The 18,652-nt window shown below is 64.5% G+C and overlaps 3 protein-coding genes across 8 annotated transcripts in view; 2 read left to right on the top strand and 1 right to left on the bottom strand.

Moving 5' to 3' along the window:
* Positions 1-51: 51 nt before the first annotated feature.
* Positions 52-4,932, bottom strand: CDT1 (chromatin licensing and DNA replication factor 1). The gene is made up of 10 exons (XM_059381399.1): positions 4,051-4,932; positions 3,451-3,582; positions 3,219-3,373; positions 2,617-2,814; positions 2,344-2,489; positions 2,108-2,208; positions 1,493-1,681; positions 1,099-1,239; positions 813-1,014; positions 52-388 (listed from the first exon to the last, which is right to left on the bottom strand). The coding sequence occupies exons 1-10, from the start codon at positions 4,279-4,281 to the stop codon at positions 225-227; spliced, it is 1,659 nt and encodes a 552-aa protein (XP_059237382.1). The 5' UTR covers positions 4,282-4,932; the 3' UTR covers positions 52-224.
* On the top strand, positions 4,480-8,559 carry LOC132004982 (basic proline-rich protein-like). The gene is made up of 4 exons (XM_059381644.1): positions 4,480-4,667; positions 4,734-5,592; positions 6,074-6,207; positions 6,282-8,559. The coding sequence occupies exons 1-4, from the start codon at positions 4,480-4,482 to the stop codon at positions 6,460-6,462; spliced, it is 1,362 nt and encodes a 453-aa protein (XP_059237627.1). The 3' UTR covers positions 6,463-8,559.
* A 9,262-nt stretch (positions 8,560-17,821) lies between these two features.
* The window catches only part of PIEZO1 (piezo type mechanosensitive ion channel component 1), a 48,932-nt gene continuing 48,101 nt past the window's right edge, over positions 17,822-18,652 (top strand). For 4 of the 6 annotated variants that reach the window (XM_059381237.1, XM_059381236.1, XM_059381235.1 and 1 more), the window contains exon 1: positions 17,822-18,211. In XM_059381237.1, coding sequence (XP_059237220.1) covers positions 18,148-18,211 — 64 coding nt within the window. In that variant the 5' untranslated portion in view covers positions 17,822-18,147. The remainder of the gene's footprint in view (positions 18,212-18,652) is intronic. The other 2 variants (XM_059381234.1, XM_059381233.1) reach the window with 2 other exon arrangements.

Here is an 18,652-nt window from a genome sequence, read left to right as displayed (position 1 = left end):
ACCTGCCCTCCGGCCTCACTTCCCTACACCCTAAACACTGCAAAGACCAAGTCCCCAACAGAAACCAGTTTAATGACAAAATGCTGCCCCAGGGGAGGCCTACCGCCTACGCTGGCCAGGGAGCCTGGTGGGGGGTGCAGAGGGGGGAAAGTGCATCTTGTTCCTAAAGAGAGTAAAAGACACAGCGGGCGAGGGCAGGGACCGGAAGTCTGTGGCCGCGAGGTTCACAGCGCCACCTCTGCCCGGGCAAGGCAGGCCAGCCGTGTGAGGACACCTGCCAGGTCAGCAGCCTTGTCCAGCTTGATGTAGGTGTCCGCACGGACACGGTGCAGACTGAGCCAGTCGGGCAGCAGCTCAGAGAGGAGTTGCACATGCTTCTCCATCTCCCCTGCAGAGGGAGGGGTGCATGAGGCGGGGGCCCAGGCCCCGTCAGCAGGTCTGCCTGAAGGCCAACTCTGCCCCTCTTCCCCTACCTGCCTGTCCATGCCCCCGAGAAGCAGAGTGAACGCTGAAAAGATGAGGAACAGCTTTGCCAAGGAGCTGACCCTCCCACTAAGCCCTGCACAGGTCCCAGTCCCAGGGAGGAGCTACCCTGGAGCTTGGAGGGAGCCAAGGGTCCAGTGGGCCGTGGGGCCATCTGAGGGGCTGCAGGGCACAGTCGGGTTGTGAAGGCAGAAGCTCAAGAGCTGACCTCCAAGGCACTGTGCCCACCCAGCACACACCACAGACGCTCCACAAGGATGTGGAGCGGCCGATCCCCGGTGCCCACCCTCAACCGGGAGTCGGGGACACAGGGAGGGCCCCGCACACACCAGGGCTCAGGGCCACGGAGTAGCTGCCCAGCAGCCGGCTGCAGGCCACGTCCATGGGCAGTGCCGGCTTACGCTCCGACACGAAGATGCTGCGCAGTACACGGGCCAGCTCGGGCAGCCGCTCGAGCCGCTGCAGCCGCTGCTCCTGCTCCGGCCGCCGGGTCATCTGTGCCAGCTGCTTCTGTGCTTCCTTGCATCGAATCTGCGGCGGGCCCAGGCCACAGTCAGTGGGAAGCCAGGCCCATGCTGCCCCCGGCTCTGCCCCACTGGGACCCCCAGCACTCACCCTCTCTAGCAGGTCCTGGGACACCCCCTTCAGGGCCGCAGGCGGGGTGGCTGGTGGGGTGGCCGGTGGGGCGGAGCCGGGGGACCCAGGGCTGCTGGGCTTGGCGGTACGCTGGGCCAGGTCACTCAGGGCCTTTTCCATCTAGGGCAGGTCAGAAGGGAGGAATGAGGAGCAGCCTCCCCTCCCCGGGGGGTGGGGGGCAGTCTGTGCAGCCCAGCAGGGCCGAACCTGCTGCCCCAGGATAGAGCCGGCCAGCCTGCACACTGTGCCTGTGTGGAGGGACAGCCCATCCCACCACCCCGAGGCATGTGGCCCAGGACAGAGCCTACCTATCAGGTGCCTGCGTGGAGAGGGGGGGGGCTGCCCCGCCCCACCCTCCCAGACTCAGTCTCACCCTGGGTGACAGGAGGCCGCGGGCACGGGCCAACACCTCCTGGGCAGTGGCCGGCTTCTCCACGGTGGGCGGCTGGGGCAACTCAGCCGGCTCGATGTCAGGCACGCTGTCCACATTGAACCGGGGGTGCCAACGTGTGAGCTGGTCCTCAGGCACCACCACGGGAGGGTTCAGGGAGGCCAGGAAGGCCTGTGTGTGAAGGGGACAGGGAGTGTGGGCTGATCCCGGGCACGTCCGTGTTGGGGTAGGCAAGGCTGTGGGGCTCCTGTCCCGGCTGGACGACCTTGGATCCAGCACCCGAGCTCCAGCTGCTCAGCCGGGCAAGGACAGGACACCGCAGCTGGCAGCCCCCACTGAGCCCGTCGTGAACCTCCAGGGGCCTGGGGTTGCCACGCCGAGCTCCTCCCGCTCAGCCACCAGGGGACCAGGGCCCGGACCCTCGCCCACCCCGCATCCACCCTGCAAGAGGCAGCCGTGGGAGGGGTCCAGAGAACTTGAAAGGTCAGCCTCTCAAGAAGACCTGTTTCCTGCAAGCAGGACCGAGCTGTCACAGGAGGAGGGGATGGGGTGCAGGGCAGGCTAGGGACAGGCCTCCCGCATGGGCCGGGTACTCACCCTGTGGTGCTCACGGACACGCTTCTCCAGGTTCTGGCTGAAGAGCCGCCGGCGCTGCAGGAGGTGTGAGGCCGTGAGCTGGGGCGCCGTGCTGCCGGCCTCTGCGGGCAGAGTTCAGGGCTGAGACCCCGGTCTTGGAGGAGGCCGGGGCCCAACGCCTCACACCCACGCTCCAAACCGTATCCCTGGCAGGGAGACAGGCTCAGAGCTGCGTGAACTCAGCCATGGCCCCTCACCGTGGTCCAGCAGTGGCTCAATGGTAAGCTGGTAATCGGACCTCTTGATGCCGTCCTTGAAGGTGGGGATGTTGCGCTCCTGGCGGAAGCGGTAGGAGGTTGGGTACACGGTTCTGATCTGGCCCACGTTGCGCTCTTCAAAGCGCCTACGGGACAAGGTACTGGGCTCAGAGAGCGCCAGGCAGGGCACAGGGTGGTCTCCGCAGGCAGGGGGAGTCCCCTGCCCGCTGGCCGTAGGGAGGGGGAGGCCCCGGCCCGCTGTGGGCCACTCACTTGCGCATCATGTCCTGAACGCCCTGCTTGACTTTGGCAAACGTCACGGTCTCCGAGCGGTTGTACAACAAGCCCACGATGGCGTCCATGCTGCGGAACATCTCCGCCAGCACCTGGTACTTGTAGGGCAGCACGAGGCCTGGGGGCCCCGGCTGGGCCAGGGCGTGGAAGCGCTGGTAGGCAGGTGCCTTCTCTCCACTGCCATGGAGGGAGCCGGGCTCAGGGGAAGCACCAGACCCACAGCCCTCCAACACCAACCGCAGGCAGACAACGTGGCCCGGGAGACCCCAGGGCCGGGGAAGTCCCAAGCCACCCCCAACCCTGGTTCCCTCATCTCTAAAAGGCACACGATACCACAGGGAGCAAAAGTGGACGCGGGGCTGCGGGACACACACACACCACAGCGGCAGCCTTTGAGAGCGTCCCAAATTCACAAGGGCCCTCACGGCAAGAGCTGGCACGTCTCACAGATGGAGGTCAGGGTGCGGAGCTAGCCAGTGGCAGAGCTGGGATCTGAGAGCCCCGTGCCTGCCTCTGCCCAGTCCTGTCCTCCTACCAGACTAGCCTTTCCTTTGAGGCCTGAACGCCCACACAGGACTCACCATGGCCCAGCTGGGTGCCCCTGGTCCTCCAGCACGCTGGGCTCCCCAGCATCCTTCCTCGGGGCACTTGCCCTCAGCTCCTGGGCCCGGGCCCCTAGCTCCCGGGCCCGCTGTAGGCATGACTTCAGCTCAGAGAATGTGACTTTTGAGGAGGCCTGTGGACACAAGATGCCGTCAGCTGGCCAGTCACACCCACATCACTCCACCTCCCCCACCCTGGGTCCAGACTCACTTTCTTCTCCGGGGTGGCCAGGCAGGGCTGCAGACCTGCTGAGAGAGAGGCCTGCTCTGGGGAGCCAGGAACAGCCAGCTCAGCCGGGGCAGTGGGGTCAGCCGGGGCAGCCGGGGCAGTGGGACCCGAGACCTGGCGGGCAGGCCGCAGAAGGTGAGTGAGGAACCAGACTCGGTGGTGAAAGACTGGTTCCTCCCTCCCTGGCTTAGCGACAAAGGGGGCACAAGGCCGGGTTTTCGCTGCAGTCAAGCCAGAGGGGCCGGCCGTGGTCTGTCTGGGCTTCTTGCTCTCCCGGGCCTGACCCCTCGCCCAGCCTGGCCGGCAGGCTGGACATCTACCAGCGCACGGAGCCCGGGCCCTCCTCCGGCCCCTCCAGCAGCTCGGTCCAGCACCTCCGCGCCCTCGCTGCGGAGCTCTGCGCCCGGTTCTCGCGGCGCCCACGACACACCTCCCCCGCCGCCCGCGGGGACTGGGCCCCGGGCCTTCTCCAGTGTCCTGCAGCCGTTCGGGGCCGGTTCTCCGCCCCGTGCCCCGTGGGCAGCCCGCACCCCGGTCCGCGCCCCCCGCCCGCACCCCCGCCCCGGCCTGTCTCCCGCTCACCGCGTCCGCCGGCAGCCGCAGTCTCCGGCGCGCGGGCGGCGCGGGGTGGTCGCGCGCGGGCTCTGCGGGCGGGCGGGCGCGCTTGCGGCTGCTGCCCGGGGTGCGGGCCGGGGCGCCGGGCGCGGGCTTGGCGGGGCTCGGGGTGCGCCAGGCCTGCTTGACCCGCGGAGGCACGGCGCGGAGCCCGGGGCGGCGGCGCGCGAAGAAGTCGGTGAGGCGAGGCTGTGCCATGGCGGGAGCGGGGACAGGGACGCGGGCTCCGGGCGGGACGCGGGCTCCGGGCGGGACGCGGAGCGAGCGGGAACCCGAGGTACAGAAGTGCGGCCGCGCGCAGCGCCGATTTTCCCGCCGCGCCTGCCCCCGCCCCCCGCGGGCGGAACCACCGGCAGGGGAGCCGGGGGTGCCCGGGAAATGGGCCCGTCCGGGCGCATGCGCACTGACGCCCTCGCGGCTGCGCCGACGCGCGCATGCGCCGACGCGCGGCCCCGCCTCCCCCTCCGGCCGCCGGGCTCCGGCAGGGGACGAGCTCGCCCTGGGAGGGCGGCGGGGCCGGGCGGTTTCGGCGAGGAGAGCGATGGCTCGCCGCTTCTCCTGAGGTTGACGGCAGTCACCGTGGAGTGACGCTGGCCCTCTCGGCGGCTGCCAGACCCCGAGCCTCTCCGCGGGTGCGGGTTCTGTGTCAGCGGCGCTGTTGTACCGGGAGGAGGGTCGGGGGAGGGGGTGTTAGTGCGGGAGGGGCCGCTGCCGTCCGGGTCAGCGCCGCCGGGGGTCCTGCTGCCGGGGTCCCGCTGCCGTCGGGGTCAGCGCCGCCGGGATCCTGCTGCCGCCGGGGTCCTGCTGCCGGGGTCCCGCTGCCGTCGGGGTCAGCGCCGCCGGGGTCCGCCTGCCCGGGGGCCCGCTGCCGCCGGGATCAGCGCCGCCGGGGTCCTGCTGCCGGGGTCCTGCTGCCGTCGGGGTCAGCGCCGCCGGGGTCCCGCTTCCGCCGGGGTCAGCGCCGCCGGGATCCTGCTGCCGCCGGGGGTCCTGCTGCCGGGGTCCCGCTGCCGTCGGGGATCAGCACCGCCGGGGTCCCGCTGCCGCCGGGGTCACCGCCGCCGGGGGTCCCGCTGCCGCCGGGGTCCTGCTGCCAGGACCGGGGCGCGCTGGAGGGGGCCTCTCGGTGGCCTCTCGGTAGGGAAAGGGTGCCCAGAGGCGGCGGTTCCCATCAGTGAGCGGAGCGGGCCGCCCCGGGAACAGCAGCCGGCCGGGGAGCAGGGTGGGAGGCGGCCGCCGGCGTGTTTAAGGCTCGGTTCTGTGACCGGTGTGTGCCCTGGGCCGCACGCTGGAGGCAAGCGTGGACCTCCGTGGGAATGGACCTTTCCAAATTTAAGGTTGCTGTGCGTTATAGGGCGGAGCCCTGCGGGATCCTGGAACTGTAGTGACAGCCTCTTCTTAAGACCAAGGGCGTGGAGGGGCTTCGTACATCTTCCAGCTCGGAGCTGCTCATCAGGAGGGCGGCAGCTGTCTTCTCTCCCAGATACACCGTGGTTCCCCATCGAGAAAGTAAGGGAGCGCTGGGTCTTGGAGAGCACAGCTAGCTGACCTGAACACAGGGGACGTCAGGATCTGGCTCCCAGCCCCTGCTCTCTGAAGGTGCGCTGGTGAGCAGGAACGCCCCTCCCTGCCCAGAGCCTCCAGAATGCCACACTGTTTCTGCCAGCCTTACCCTCGTCTTGCCTCCTGGCCACCCACCAGCCTGGAACCACAGAGTGCCGGCTCGGCTCCCAACCCCCCAGAGAGCTGAGTGAGGTGACGGACGACAGGCTGCCCTGGCTGTGTGACAAGAGCGCGCACGCCCAGGCAGTCCACTGCAGGGGACTCCTGGCAGGGAAAGAGTCAGGGATTGCTGTGTTCCGGCCAGCTCCCCGGGGGCACTAATCTAGAGGTGGAAGCGGGCACTAGGAGGCCCTGAGTGGCTCTGGGGATAACCGAGGGGTCTTGTAGAATGCAGAGCATGAATCTAAAACGTGTCTGTCCCGAGTAGGATGAGGAAGTCTGTCTGCATTCAGTCCTCACAAGCAGCCAGTGGGCAGGGGCCGGGGGACCAGCTCCAACACCACTGCCAGTGCCTTGCCAGTGCACTTGGCCATACCACTGTTACTTTGCATGTCTCACCTGGTGAGTAGGTCTTTCTGGGGTGACTTCAGCCTCTGGGGAAGCTCCTTGTTAGAAAATTTTCTGCCCACTTACAGTGACGGCAGTAAGACGGTCACCTCAGCAGCCACTTCTACAAGGTGGGACCCCTACCTTCCTGTCACTGCTAATGAGATGAGAGACGCACAGCTGAACCAATCAGCTCCTCTCCTGGGACCCAGGACTGGAATTGGAACCACCATCCTGTCACGTCTGGCTGTGAGAAGTGAGATGGAGTAGGACTGTCATCTTCCACCCTGTGCGTGGAGACAGGGTAATGACCAGGAGACTGTGTGAGCCCGGGACAGGGAGCCAGACCCAGCAGCTGACTCAGATGGTTTGTGATGGTTTCCACTTTGCTCTCGTGGGAGACCCACAGCCTTTCAAGGTGGCCCGGCTGATTAGAAAGCAGCCTCTAGTCCTTCCCGTACCTCTGCGTCTTTTATCTAAAGGGCCTCTGAGTGAATTTCTGTTTCTTCCGACCCAAGGAGGCTGAGGAAGAGCAGGGGCAAAAGGTTGGTCCGTATGAGGCTACAGTAATAAAAACAGAGTCAGGAGTAAGGAAGGTGAATGCTCTGCTCTGTTCTGCCCAGGCTCCCCCTGAAGTGTCCTGCTGGCTTATAGGTGTGGAATATTAAGAGGACATAGCCTGGTTAGAATGCCTTCAGGAGAGAGGAACCAGATAACCAGGACAAGAGCCCTGCTTTCTGGAACCCTTTACCTTGGGGTGCCCGGGAGATCGGGACGTGTGCCTTCATTCACGTGGTCACTGGCTGCCCACTGGGAGCCTGGCTGCCGAAGGCCCCGTACAGGCCAGCCACGGAGGGTCCCCGGGCACCAGGCTAACAAGACAGGTGAGACCCCGCTCTCAAGGAGCTCACGTTCTAGTGGAGAGAGACAACCCAGTTTTATTGGGGGAGGGGGTACCACTTCAGAAAAAGAACATAAAACCTAGTCATGAGCTGCCATAACGGGGGACACTTCAGATTTGAGGGTTCAGGGAGGCCTCTTGGAGAGGATCACACTGAAGGGCCAGAAGAAGGGGCGGGGGGAGCGTCTGATAGCAGCGTGTGGAACCCACACCGCCGTCACAACCACCACCTTCATTCTAAGCACATTCCAAAGAATGACTGGAGTTAAAGTACGTTCTGAGTTTGAGTTACAGACCTGTCTGCCCGTCTGGAACTTCCTTAGAACCCATCCCACAAAACCATAGCGGGGCTCTGTGAGGTGCGCCGTGTGCAGGCCTGCTTCCCCACAGCCGGGAGGCCTTCTCCGTCTCACCCTCAGAGCGAACCTCCAAGCCGCAGCCCCTCTGGATGAAGAAGCCAGGACTTGTAAGGCATAAAGCCGGCGCACGGGGGAGCCGGCTGTGGTTGCCCACCTCTGTGTCTCATTCGGTCACTTCCTCACCCAAGAGGCAGGAAGGAGCTGCAGAGGTGTGGTGGGATTCAGGCCTTCTGGGTCCCCTGCGCCTGCAGAGAACCTGCCGCCTGCAGTCGAAGGGGAGATTTTCATGGTCTCGGCGTGCAGTGCCATGTCCCCAGCCAGACCTGGAGGCAGCTTGACGTTCAGGGAAGACGTCTGGGTCTCAGCCATAATCGGCCTGCGCCAGGCCCATGGTCCACCAGGCACGATGGGACAAACGGAAGGTGGAGCAGCCGCTGCTGCGCACAGGTGGAGGGACCTGGGAGGGACCTGGGAGGTGGTCCCGACTCCCTCCGCCTCACGTCCCTCATCCTTATCAAGGGGAGCTCACGGAGAGTGCCCCCAGCAGAGCCCTGGGGAAGCAAAGGTAGCCCCAAGCTCCCGAGCGGCCGTGGCCCACCGTGGCCCCACGGACCGCACACCTGCTTGCAGAGAATGTGGGGGGGGGGGGGCGGCACACTCTCTCCGTCCGCGTGTGCGTGTCCAGCAGCCCCAACAGAAACGTGGCGGGGGCCACGGGCCTGATTTCACGCTTTCTCGTGGCTCCGTTAAGAAAGTCACAAGAATCAGGTGACAGTCGTTTTCAAGTATAGCCTTATTTTACGTCATATCCCAAATGTTATCATTTGAACAAGTAACCGATGAACTTCATTAACGAGCTGTTTCACACGGTTCACCGGCGTCCAGTCAACCATCACTGCGTCCTCGCACTGGTCACACCAAGGCCGTCCGTCGCGCCTCGCGGCACGCTCGGTTCCCACGGGAACCCCTGGTCTCTGCTCGGGTTTCAGGAAATCCGCAGCTGGAAGCGGGCTGGGCCCGGGTTGCTCTGACCACACAACTCGCCCGGCAGGGCCGGGGGAAGGCCGGGCCCCAGCGGGCTGGCGGCTGCAGGGCGGCGGGCCCCACGACCCGGCGGCCGGCGACAGGGCGGAGGCGGCGCCCGTCGAGACGCCACGCAACCCCGGGGCTCCCAGACCCCGCCCGCGCCGCCCTGCGCCGTCCGTCACGCGGCGGCACCGGGCGGGGCGGTGTCTGTGAGGGGGCGGGGCTCCGGGGAGGCGCCGCCGGTGGGGGCGTGGCCGGAGGTCCGGCTGGGCCCCGAGTTTCCCCACCGAGCGAGGGGCCGGCCCGCCGCGGCGCCCGCGAGTGGGGCCGTCGGGGTCGCCTGGGTCACCTCAGCCCGAGGGTCCTGCCGGCTCCTGTTCTGGCCCCCGCTGCCCTGTCCTCTGTGGGAAGGTGGAGCCACGGAGAGCCCACCTGCGGGACGGTCAGGCCGGAACCGAGGGCCTTACTCCCGGCCGAGCTCGCCGCCCTCCTCCCCGCGCCGTGGCCCCGGAACCCCGTCGGGAGGCCTGTGAATGTCCCTCGCCTGAGGACTTTGGGGGCTTTCCACAAGCCACTCCCGATCCAGGGGGGTGGGGGGGGGGGGGGGCCCGGGGGGCGCGCCCCGGGGGGGGGGGGGGGGGGGGGGGGGGTGCTCCGCGCTGCAGAGCGGAAGGCATCTGCCCTGCACCCCGAGGGCTCGGCCCTGCGGACGGAAGGCTCCCCCGGAGCTCAGGAGCGCACTCTGCGGTGAGGGAGGCCCGTTCGGCAGCGTCCGTTGCGCTCGCCCTGGTGCTGGGCACTGCGCGGGGCCGGGGGACGTGCCAGTAGCCACTGACACAAGGGAAACCGCATCAGAGCAGGGCGGGCAGGTGGACAGGGGGGCGCTCCCGCCGCCCCCGCCTGTCCCTTGCAGACCCCTCAGGAGGCGGGACTTGACCTTGCACGTGGACATGGCTCCGCTCCTAGGGTCTGGGAAGGGACTCTGGGTCATCACCTGTCCCCCCAGGAGCACTCCGCTCCCTCCAGCAGTGGGAAGCCGCCGCACTGCGGTCCCGGTAACCCCGCGGACTTCCAGCTCATGACCGCGCTCTGGACCTAGCCTTTCCCTCCTCAAGACACCGCGTCTCCCCTTGGTTCCTCACACCCGCCTGTGGTTTGTCACACTGCAGTGCGTTTTTACTCCCCAGTCCACGCCTCTTTCGCGGGTGAAGTAAGGGGCGGGTCTGACGCCGCACACCTCGGGCGGTCTGTGAACAGGGGCGGCGAAGTCAGCAACCCTGGGCCAGCCTTTCCCGCAGAGGTAGGCTGTGTGGGAGTGACCTTTCCGGGGATCTGGGCCACATTCCTGCCACCTGGCAGTGAGGGCCTGTGCTGACAGGAGAGAGCACGCAAGGTCTCTTTGGCCTCACAGAGCGCTTTGGTCTTAGGGCCATGGAAGCCTCCCCTCGGGAGTGGGGAGACCAGGGTTCACCCAGACGGAAGCCCGAGGGGTGGGAGCCAGGGGAAGGCGGAGGCCGTCACTTGGGCAGACACCCATGGCTCCGGGGGCATCTGCCTGGCTCAGTCAGTGGAGCGTGAGAATTGTCATCTCAAGGCTGTGAGTTCGAGCCCCACATTGGGTATAGAGATTACTTAAACATAAAATCTAAAAAAAAAAAAAAAAAAAAGTCCTCTGACTTCGGTTTAGAAGAGGTGAGCTGAAGATCAGGTCAGATGCCGGCCTGTCCGCCAACCTGCGTGTGTGGTCACGGGCTCACGGCCGCACGTTCCGGCGACACGGGTATCACGAGGACCCGTGGACTGTCCCTGTAGCAGGCTTGTGTGCAGGAGCGCTCAGGCGGCGAGACTGGGGTGGTTCTGAGAAACCGCAGGGGGCGGGTGGCACCCAGGAACAGGACAGGCAAGGACCCCAGGCTGGGGGCAGGACTGGGAGGGACCACGTGACTGTGTGGCCGGGCAGGACTGGCCCACAGACCACCAAGAGCCGGGGCACCACAGACGAGTTTGAACTTCCAGCGAGGGCGGGCGGGGAAGGAAGCGGCGACCAGAACTGTGTGGACGGTCACTGTGGAGGGCAGGTGAGGGTCAGGAGGCTGTGGCAGCCCCACCGCGGAGAGAAGACGGGCGCGGCAAGGAGGAAGCCCTGAGTGCAGCCCAGTGGGGCCGCCGGTGACCACACAGAGCCTGAGTTTCTCGGGCCCGCGGTGAGGAGGTGGGGGCCTCAGGACAAGAGAGGGAAAAGGCAGATCCGGGTCCCCTGGAGGCTTTCTGCTTCGACCAGTGAAGGGTGCTGTCAGCCAGGCAAGCCCTGACCACACAGCCCCACCCCAAAGTCTCTGGAAGGTGGGAGTGGGAACAGGGGCGGGGTCTGTGCCATTGTCAGATCAAGACCCTTTTCACCTAGATTGACGGAAATCAGGGCCCAAGTCAAAGCCTCGTGCGCGACTTTGGATGATGGGCCCTGCAGGAAGCCTGTGAGAACAGGACCCCAGAGGGGATGAAGGGCGCCGGTGGAAGACCCATCCGTCCTCAGAGTTGATGGTACAGCGTCAAAGGCCAAGTAGATCACACCTGATGACCGTCCAGGGGGGGAAGGAGAGGTGTGGGACAGGTGTCCACACCCACGCAGAGGTGTGGCAGAGAGCAAGGCATGTGGTGGACCCATGCGGCCCTGTGTGTTTTGCACAGGGTTACAGACAGTGGGGTGATGTGGCCTGTGCCCCCAGCCCTGGGACAGGATGCCCAGAAACCCTGCAGGACCCAGGATCCTTAGAAGAATGACGCGATAGGCTCCCTGTGCTCGCGACTTCCAGTCTCCTTCCTCCGCTCCCAGGCAGCGCCCACCGATGTGAGAGGAGACCACTCAGCCGGGGCGCCGCTGCCCACTGCCCACTTGTTGCAGGGAAGGGGATGGCTGACCCCTTCCCTGTCCCTGAGCAAGCTGGTGGGGGACCTCGATCACCCCGGGGTGGGGACAGCGCCTCCTCCCCACCCACCAGGGGCCCTTGGTCAGTTCCATTCTAGTGACAGTAAAGAAAACCAGCAACAACTGAGGGCCAGAGCGGGACCGGCAGGAGGCTGGGAAACACCAGGACCGGAAGGGCCAGGGACCTCCTCGGCTGAACCCGCTTTGGGAAGTTTCCTGCAAAGGAGGAAGGCACAGGCTGTGCCCAGCTCGTGCTCCACCCTCAACCTGCCCCAGCGGTCTCAAACCCAGAAGTGCAGGCAGGGAAAGGGCCAAGTGTAGGGGGCAGCCAAGTCTGCACGAGGCCAGGCCCTCCTCCTGCAGCTCCCACCAGGCTCCCAGGAGAGCCATGGCCCCATAGGAGGGCTCGGGACTCGGCAGGGCTCGTGGCACTGGTGAGTGCCAAGGGAGGGGCGAGCGCCGAGGGAGGGCCCGACAACCCCTGTGTCTGGGGCCAGGACCTCCTGCTGCTCCCCCCACCCCACGGACCCACCTCGCCCGGGTTTGGAAAGTGCACTGCTGCTCCTGCCCTGTGCGGCCCGCCTGGGTTCGCCGTCCCTGGCTGCCTGCTCTGTGTCACTGGGGGCAGTCAGGTCTCAGAATTTCCACCAGGAGCCAGGCAAGGTGGAGAGTTTAGGAGCTGGGCAGCTGGCTGGCTGTGGAGAAACTCTGGGTCTTCTCCGCCTTCCCTCCGAGCTCGGTGTGATGGAGCATGTCCTGAAGGAATGCAACCAGAGAGGGTTGCACTGGCCTGGCCTCCCTGCTGTGAGGGGCTTCCCTGGACCCCACAAGGACGGGAAGGTCTGCCGCAGAGTCAGGCACTACTCTTCCCTGGGCTCAGTTTGTTTGTTTGTTTGTCTTTTAAGATTTTATTTATTTATTTGACAGAGATCACAAGTAGGCAGAGACAGAGAGAGAGGAGGAAGCAGGCTCCCCACTGAGCAGAGAGCCCGATGCGGGGCTCGATCCCAGGACCCTGAGATCATGACCTGAGCCGAAGTCAGAGGCTTCCCCAAAAGAACCCCCAGGTGCCACTTCTCTTTCATTCGCTGCTTTTGTGTAGCGTCTGACGGCGGGTCTTTCTTTCTTTCGTTCACAGACAGAGATCACAGGTAGGCAGAGAGGCAGGCAGAGAGAGAGACGGAGCAGAGAGCCCGATGCGGGGCTCCATCCCAGGACCCTGGGACCATGACCTGAGCCGAAGGCAGAGGCTTTAACCCACTGAGCCACCCAGGCGCCCCTGACGGCAAGTTATTTCTCACAGCTGCTCTTCCCGCCCTAAAAATCGGCTGGATTTTGGAAATGATCCCACTTCTTGGGGTGGGAACGTGGTCCCCGAGGTCAGCCCACCGTCTTCTATGCAGCATTGATTGGTCTCTGCCACTCCTTGCCACCCCCCTGCTTGGCCTTATCCCCACTAGCCTGGGACAGTCGTCCTTCCCGCAGGCAGGCAGGCAGGAGAGGCACCAGATCCTGTCGTGGGACAGGCTGCAGGGGTCTGGGAAGAGCCATCAGTCGCTTCTCTAAGGCCTCTCACTCGTGCCTGGCTGGGGAACCTGCCAGCCCCAGGGGACACCGGGCACTGGTCATGCTCGCTGCTGCGCGGGTCCAGGCCATCGGCCCCTTGCTCGATCTTAGTCCCGCCCATCATTCCGTCCAGCTGCAGGCAGTTTTGCGGCTGAGATGGGGCAAGGAAACTGCTGACAGAGCTCTAAGGTCAGGTTCACGTGGAAAATGCCAATTACTCATCAGATGAGGTTCACCAGCCGCAGGTGTGGGTTTCAGGACCTACTTGATTCCTGGTAGAAGTTTGTGAAGGGCTCTTGGCTGCACACACCTGTGGGCACTTCTCTGCGTCATGGGCTCCAATTCGGCCAGTCTGTGAGGCCAGCAGGTGGTTTCCAGACCCGACCTGGTGTCACTGCTGACTCGGGTCCGGTCACGTCCTGACCAAGGACAAGGCTGAATGGGGCTCACCAGGCCAGTTCTGGGTGGGCGGGGGGGGGGGGGACGGAGGGGACAGTTCGGCGGGGCTGGCTCTGTGCAGCGGCTGGGTGGGCCCTGACTCTCCCCGGACCGGTTCCGGTTCTTCGCTTCCAGGAAGGAGGGGACTGCAAGGGAACGTACTCGGGGGAAATGGCTCCGCAAAAGCCGGTCAAGTCCTTGGCCAGCCGTCAGAAAACAACATTCGGCAGGAGAGAATGTGGTTGGTCTGGGGAGCCTCCAGGGGTCGGGGGAGGAAGACTCGGGGTGCGCTGCTGAGAAACCATCTTAACCCGTAGTATGTGTCCTCCGTGAGCTGCTTCTGGGCTAAAAATACCCAGTGAAAGACAGCATATTCGCCCTCCGGAGCTGCTGCTCGGCACTGCTGCTTGCGCACAGTCACGCGGTTGCACAACCCACCACCATTTCCCAAGCTTTCTCACCAACACAACAGAAACTCTGGCCCCATTAAGTAATAACTCCCCAGTCCCTCCCTCGGGCCGGGGGCCTTATCGCCTAGTTGCCGTGTCGTTGGCCTGTCCCGGCCGTTGTGAGCGAGCGGGATCACACGGTGTCTGACATCTGCGCTTGGGACGGTGTGTTCATGGGTCACCGGCTGGGTGGTGGGGCCAGCCCTCGCTCCTGGTTCTGGCTGGGTAACCTTCCTGGGGTCTGTTCATCTGTTTGTGGACACGTAGCTGGTGTCCTCCTGAGTTCATGTCTGAGCGTGGGCAGATAACAACGCCTGTATTATCCCTGGGGAAGAGTGAAGGCCGAGGGGTCAAGGCCCCTGTGACGGCCCACGCCCTGGTCCTTTGTCCCTCGGGGAGCCGACCACGCTTGCTCTTTCATGACAAGATTATGGGGGCGCCTGGGGGGCTCAGTGGGTTAAGCCTCTGCCTTCGGCTCAGGTCATGATCCCAGAGTCCTGGGATCGAGCCCCGCATCGGGCTCTCTGCTCAGCGGGGAGCCTGCTTCCTCCTCTCTCTCTGCCTGCCTCTCTGACTACTTGTGATCTCTGTCAAATAAATAAATAAAATCTTAAAAAAAAAAAAGAGTTCTTTTTCTGAAAAGCCGTCACTGCGGTGCTCAATTTAAGTTTATTTTGTGAAAGGTGGTATTACACACATATAGCAAAAAATCTAAGTAGCGCCAGTGACCATCATGTTTCTCCCCATCCTGACCCTGTGGCCTTGCGCCTGTGCTGTCTCTCCCCACCCCCACCTTCTCCCTCCCGCCGCGCCTCCCTCTGTGTCTCCACCCCACCCTCTCCCTCTCTCATCCTCTCCCCGTGTCTCTCTCAGGCTCGAGGCCTCCTGTGCCCTCCAGGGGCTTTCTTAGCTGTATCATTGTATCTTGGATGCTTGCTGATACAGAGTTGCAACTCTCCTGCAGGATACACTGTAACTTCTATCCGTTTCCTGTGGGTGAGGAGTCCGGTTCTGCCCAGTCTTTTCTGCTCCCAGTCCCGGGACACGGGCATTCTGTTCCCCAGGGAGCACACCTGCTGGACAAGTTGTGAGGCCTCCCCTTCTCCGCAGCCCTGTGTGGGAGCCTGTCCCCGAAGCTGGGTGGGGATTTTGGGCCTGCCTACTCCGGGGCTCCCCTCCCCTGACCCTCACTCTCTGTGTCCTGCTTCCAGGCCTCCGAGGCTTCTCTTGGGAAATGGTCGGAAGCCTCATATCCTAAGCCTTCAGGGGACTTAGTAAAGGAGCAGTTTTTGAAGTTTTTTTTTTTTTAAGATTTTATTTATTTATTTGACAGACAGAGAGGCAGGCAGAGAGAGAGAGAGGAGGAAGCAGGCTCCCCGCTGAGCAGAGAGCCCGATGCGGGGCTCGATCCCAGGACCCTGAGATCATGACCCGAGTCGAAGGCAGAGGCTTAACCCACTGAGCCACCCAGGCGCCCCTTGAACTTTTAAAAAGACTTTATTTATTTGACTCAGAGAGAGAGAAGGCGGGAACACAGCAGGGGGAGTGGGAGAGGGAGAAGCAGGCTTCTGGCTGAGCAGGGAGCCCGACGCGGGGCTCGATCCCAGGACCCTGGGACCATGACCTGAGCCAAAGGCAGAGGCTTAGCGAGTGAGCCACCCAGGCGCCCCTCCTTTTTCTTTTTTGCATCTAAACTCTTTATATAAACAAAGTTATCTCATGCCGCCCATATGGAAAACAGCTGATCCCTCTGACGCACTAGAAGGGGGAGAAAGGCCCACCCTGGTCTTCCTTCCTAGGCACAGACTTCAAAATTCCCAGTTTAAAGTATGCCTAGACCCCTCTCAGGTCCGAGTGGAGAGCCTGCCCTCACACCTTACTGACCTCAGTTCTCTTACTGCTCCCTTGTGGGCAGAGCCCAGAGAAGGGCAGGGGTGAGCCAGAACTCACGGGCTTGGGGGTGCCGACCTGTCCGCTTTAGGGAGTCTGCCTTCTGATACCGTGAAGGTGGTCTGCTCGGGCAGGAGCCCTCTGAGAAGCTGTGGGAGAGCTGGGTGGTTGGGGCCAGGGCCGGCCGACCTACAGAGTGTCCCTTGGCGACCTGTGCAGGTGGACATCAGTGTCTTGAGTGTGGAGACCCCTACGATCACCCGCAAAGGCAGGCCAGGCCGAGGAAAGAGTGAGGGGAGGCCTCCCTCCTGCTCGAATCTGCTCTGCCCACTTCCATGGTGTTTGGGGAGGGCTTTCCTCTCCATCCGCCCGCCTCCCTCTAGCCCGTGGCCCAGGGAGGGGACGGAGGGGACAGACAACAGTCCTTCCTTCTCAGTCTACTTGGCTGTGCCTCTGAAATCTCCACAGCCCTGCTGCTCGGGGCCACAACCCCATGTCACAGATGCTCTGGAGGCACAGAGAGGAGGGAGGCCTCCTGGGGGTCACGTAGCCAGCAGCTGGCAGCACCAGTGCGGGCTGTTTAGTCCTTTCTGTCGATGTTGCCGCTGCTGCTCAGAGACCTTGGCCCCAAGCCCTGCCAAGGGATGGCCCTAGCTGGCTTCCCTTAAGGTTGGCACCAGATGACTCCACTAGAGGCTGGGACTAGCCAGGATTTGCAGGCGGGTCCTGGGCCTCCCACACAGCTGGACCTTCTGTCCCCAGCCTCCTTAGGACTCGGGCCTTGGGGAAGAACCCCAAAGTTCTAGAAAAAAGGTTCTAGAAAACGGCCAGGGTCAGACACAATGCCAGCAGGAATTAAGGTGTGAAGAAGCAGGCAGGAGAAGAAGGGAGAAAACCCGGTCAGCATTGAACACCAGACTTCTGAAAGTCTGTATTTCTCGCCTTTTCTTTTTTTCTTTTTTAAGGTTTATTTGTAGGGCGCCTGGGTGGCTCAGTTGGTGAAGTGTTTGCCTTTGGCTCAGGTTGTGATCCCGGGGTCCTGGGATTGAGCCCCGCTTCAGGCTCCTGCTCAGCAAGAAGTCTGCTTCTCCCTCTGACCCTCCTCCCCTGTGCTCTGTCTCTCTCTCTCTCTCTCTCAAATAAATAAATAAATACAATCTTTTTTTTTTTTTTTTAAAGGTTTACTTAAAAAAAAAAAAGATTTATTTATTTGGGAGTGAGCCAGTGAGCAGTGAGGAGGGGCAGAGGGAGAGGGAAAGAGGGTCTTAAATCGACTCTGGACTGAGCACCGAGCCCCAAGCCCTAGGTGGGGCTCCATCCCATGACCCTGAGATCAGGACTGGAGCCCAAACCAAGAGTCAGAGGCTTAACCGACTCTGCCACCAGATGCCCCAGCATTTCTGGCCTTTGAAGAGTTGGAGGGTCTGGGCCTGAGTTGGGGCTGTCACCAGGAGGCGGGTGTAGGGTGGGTCGGTGTTGGCCGCAGGCTCCCGGGCCCCAACCACACCCACCAGCTTCACGGATGCCCTGGTACAGCCCAGGCTGGGGCCTAGGACCACACTCACGTGGGTTCTGCCCCTTACACCACGGGGCCCTCCCCTTTCTCCTCCCAAGCTCACCTCGACGGTGGCAAAGGCCAAGCGGAGGGTCCGGTGACCGGCACAGCCCGGACTCAGACCCTATCTTCCACCCCAGGGACGCCAGGCCCAGGCGGTGCTCCCGCTGGGGTCGCTGTCCTCCCACAGCAAAGGGATCCGCGCAAAGACGCTGGTGGGGGCCCCGGTTCTGCAGCCCCGACCCCGCGCCACGGTCCCCAGGGGGCGCTGCGCGCTCACGTGTGCGGCAGCAAAGCGAAAGTCGCTCCGGCCACGCGGGGCGCAGTGGGGCGTGGGGTGCCGCCCGGGAAGCCCCGGAGCTGGGCAGCCCCTCCTGCGCGCACCTCCAGCGGCGGGACCAAGCCCTTCCCGGGGCGTGGAGGGCCGGCGGGGCGCGCGGAGGCGCCGAGCGCAGCGGGCGCGCGGGCCGTCGGAGGAGCGCGGAGGCGGGCACGCCGCGGAGGGCGGGCGGGCGGGGGCCGAGCCTATAAAGGCCCGCGGGCCGAGGGGCGGGAGCGCAGCGCCCAGCCGCCGTCCGGCCCTGCTCGGCCTCCGCGAGCCCCGAGAGCCGCGCGCTGCGCTCCGCCGCGGGGCAGGGCTGGCACCAGAGAGGGCTCGGCGGGCCCCGGGCCGAGGCGGAGGAGAAGGCGGCGGCGGCGGCCGCGGAGGCGCTCGGGTCGCCGCCGCCCAGCCGGGGGTCCTGGCCGCGGGGCGCGGCACGTGCGACGACCCGCCCTGCGCGCCATGTCCCCCTAACGCCGCGGCGGCAGAGCGACCCCCGGCCGGCCTCGCGGGCCCCCCGGGCATGGAGCGGCACGTGCTCGGCGCCGCGCTCTACTGGCTGCTGCTGCCCTTCGCGCTCCTGGCCGGTGAGTGGGCGCGGGCGCGGGGGGCTCCGGGCTGGACGACGGCTGCCTCCCGGCTCCCGACTTCCCGGGTCGGGACGCGCGGCCCGCGGCGCCCGCATTCCAGAAGCATGAGCGCGCCGGAGAGGCCGGGAGGGCGGCGGCGGGGCGGGGGTGAGGTGGCACCGGGCGCCCTCGGGTGCGGGCCGGCGAGCGCGCGGAGAGCGGCCGGGGCCTCGGCAGGGACGCGGGGGAGTCGGGGCCCCGGAGGGGCCGGTGTGCTCCGGTGGGGGGGCTGGAACGCCGAGGTGGGGGGCACGAATCTCTTTCCCTCTTTCGTGTTAAAAAAAAAAAGAAAAGCGCAAACTTGCATCATGACTTCCTGACCAATCTGGGAGAAGGCGGGCTTCCTGCCTGGAGCTGTTTAATCTGGAGGCTCGGGAGCAGAACTAACGTCCGTCCGTC

The sequence above is a fragment of the Mustela nigripes genome, chromosome 17 (assembly GCF_022355385.1).
Source record: "Mustela nigripes isolate SB6536 chromosome 17, MUSNIG.SB6536, whole genome shotgun sequence".
Lineage (NCBI taxonomy): Eukaryota > Metazoa > Chordata > Mammalia > Carnivora > Mustelidae > Mustela > Mustela nigripes.
This window is presented reverse-complemented; position numbering and strand designations above follow the sequence as displayed.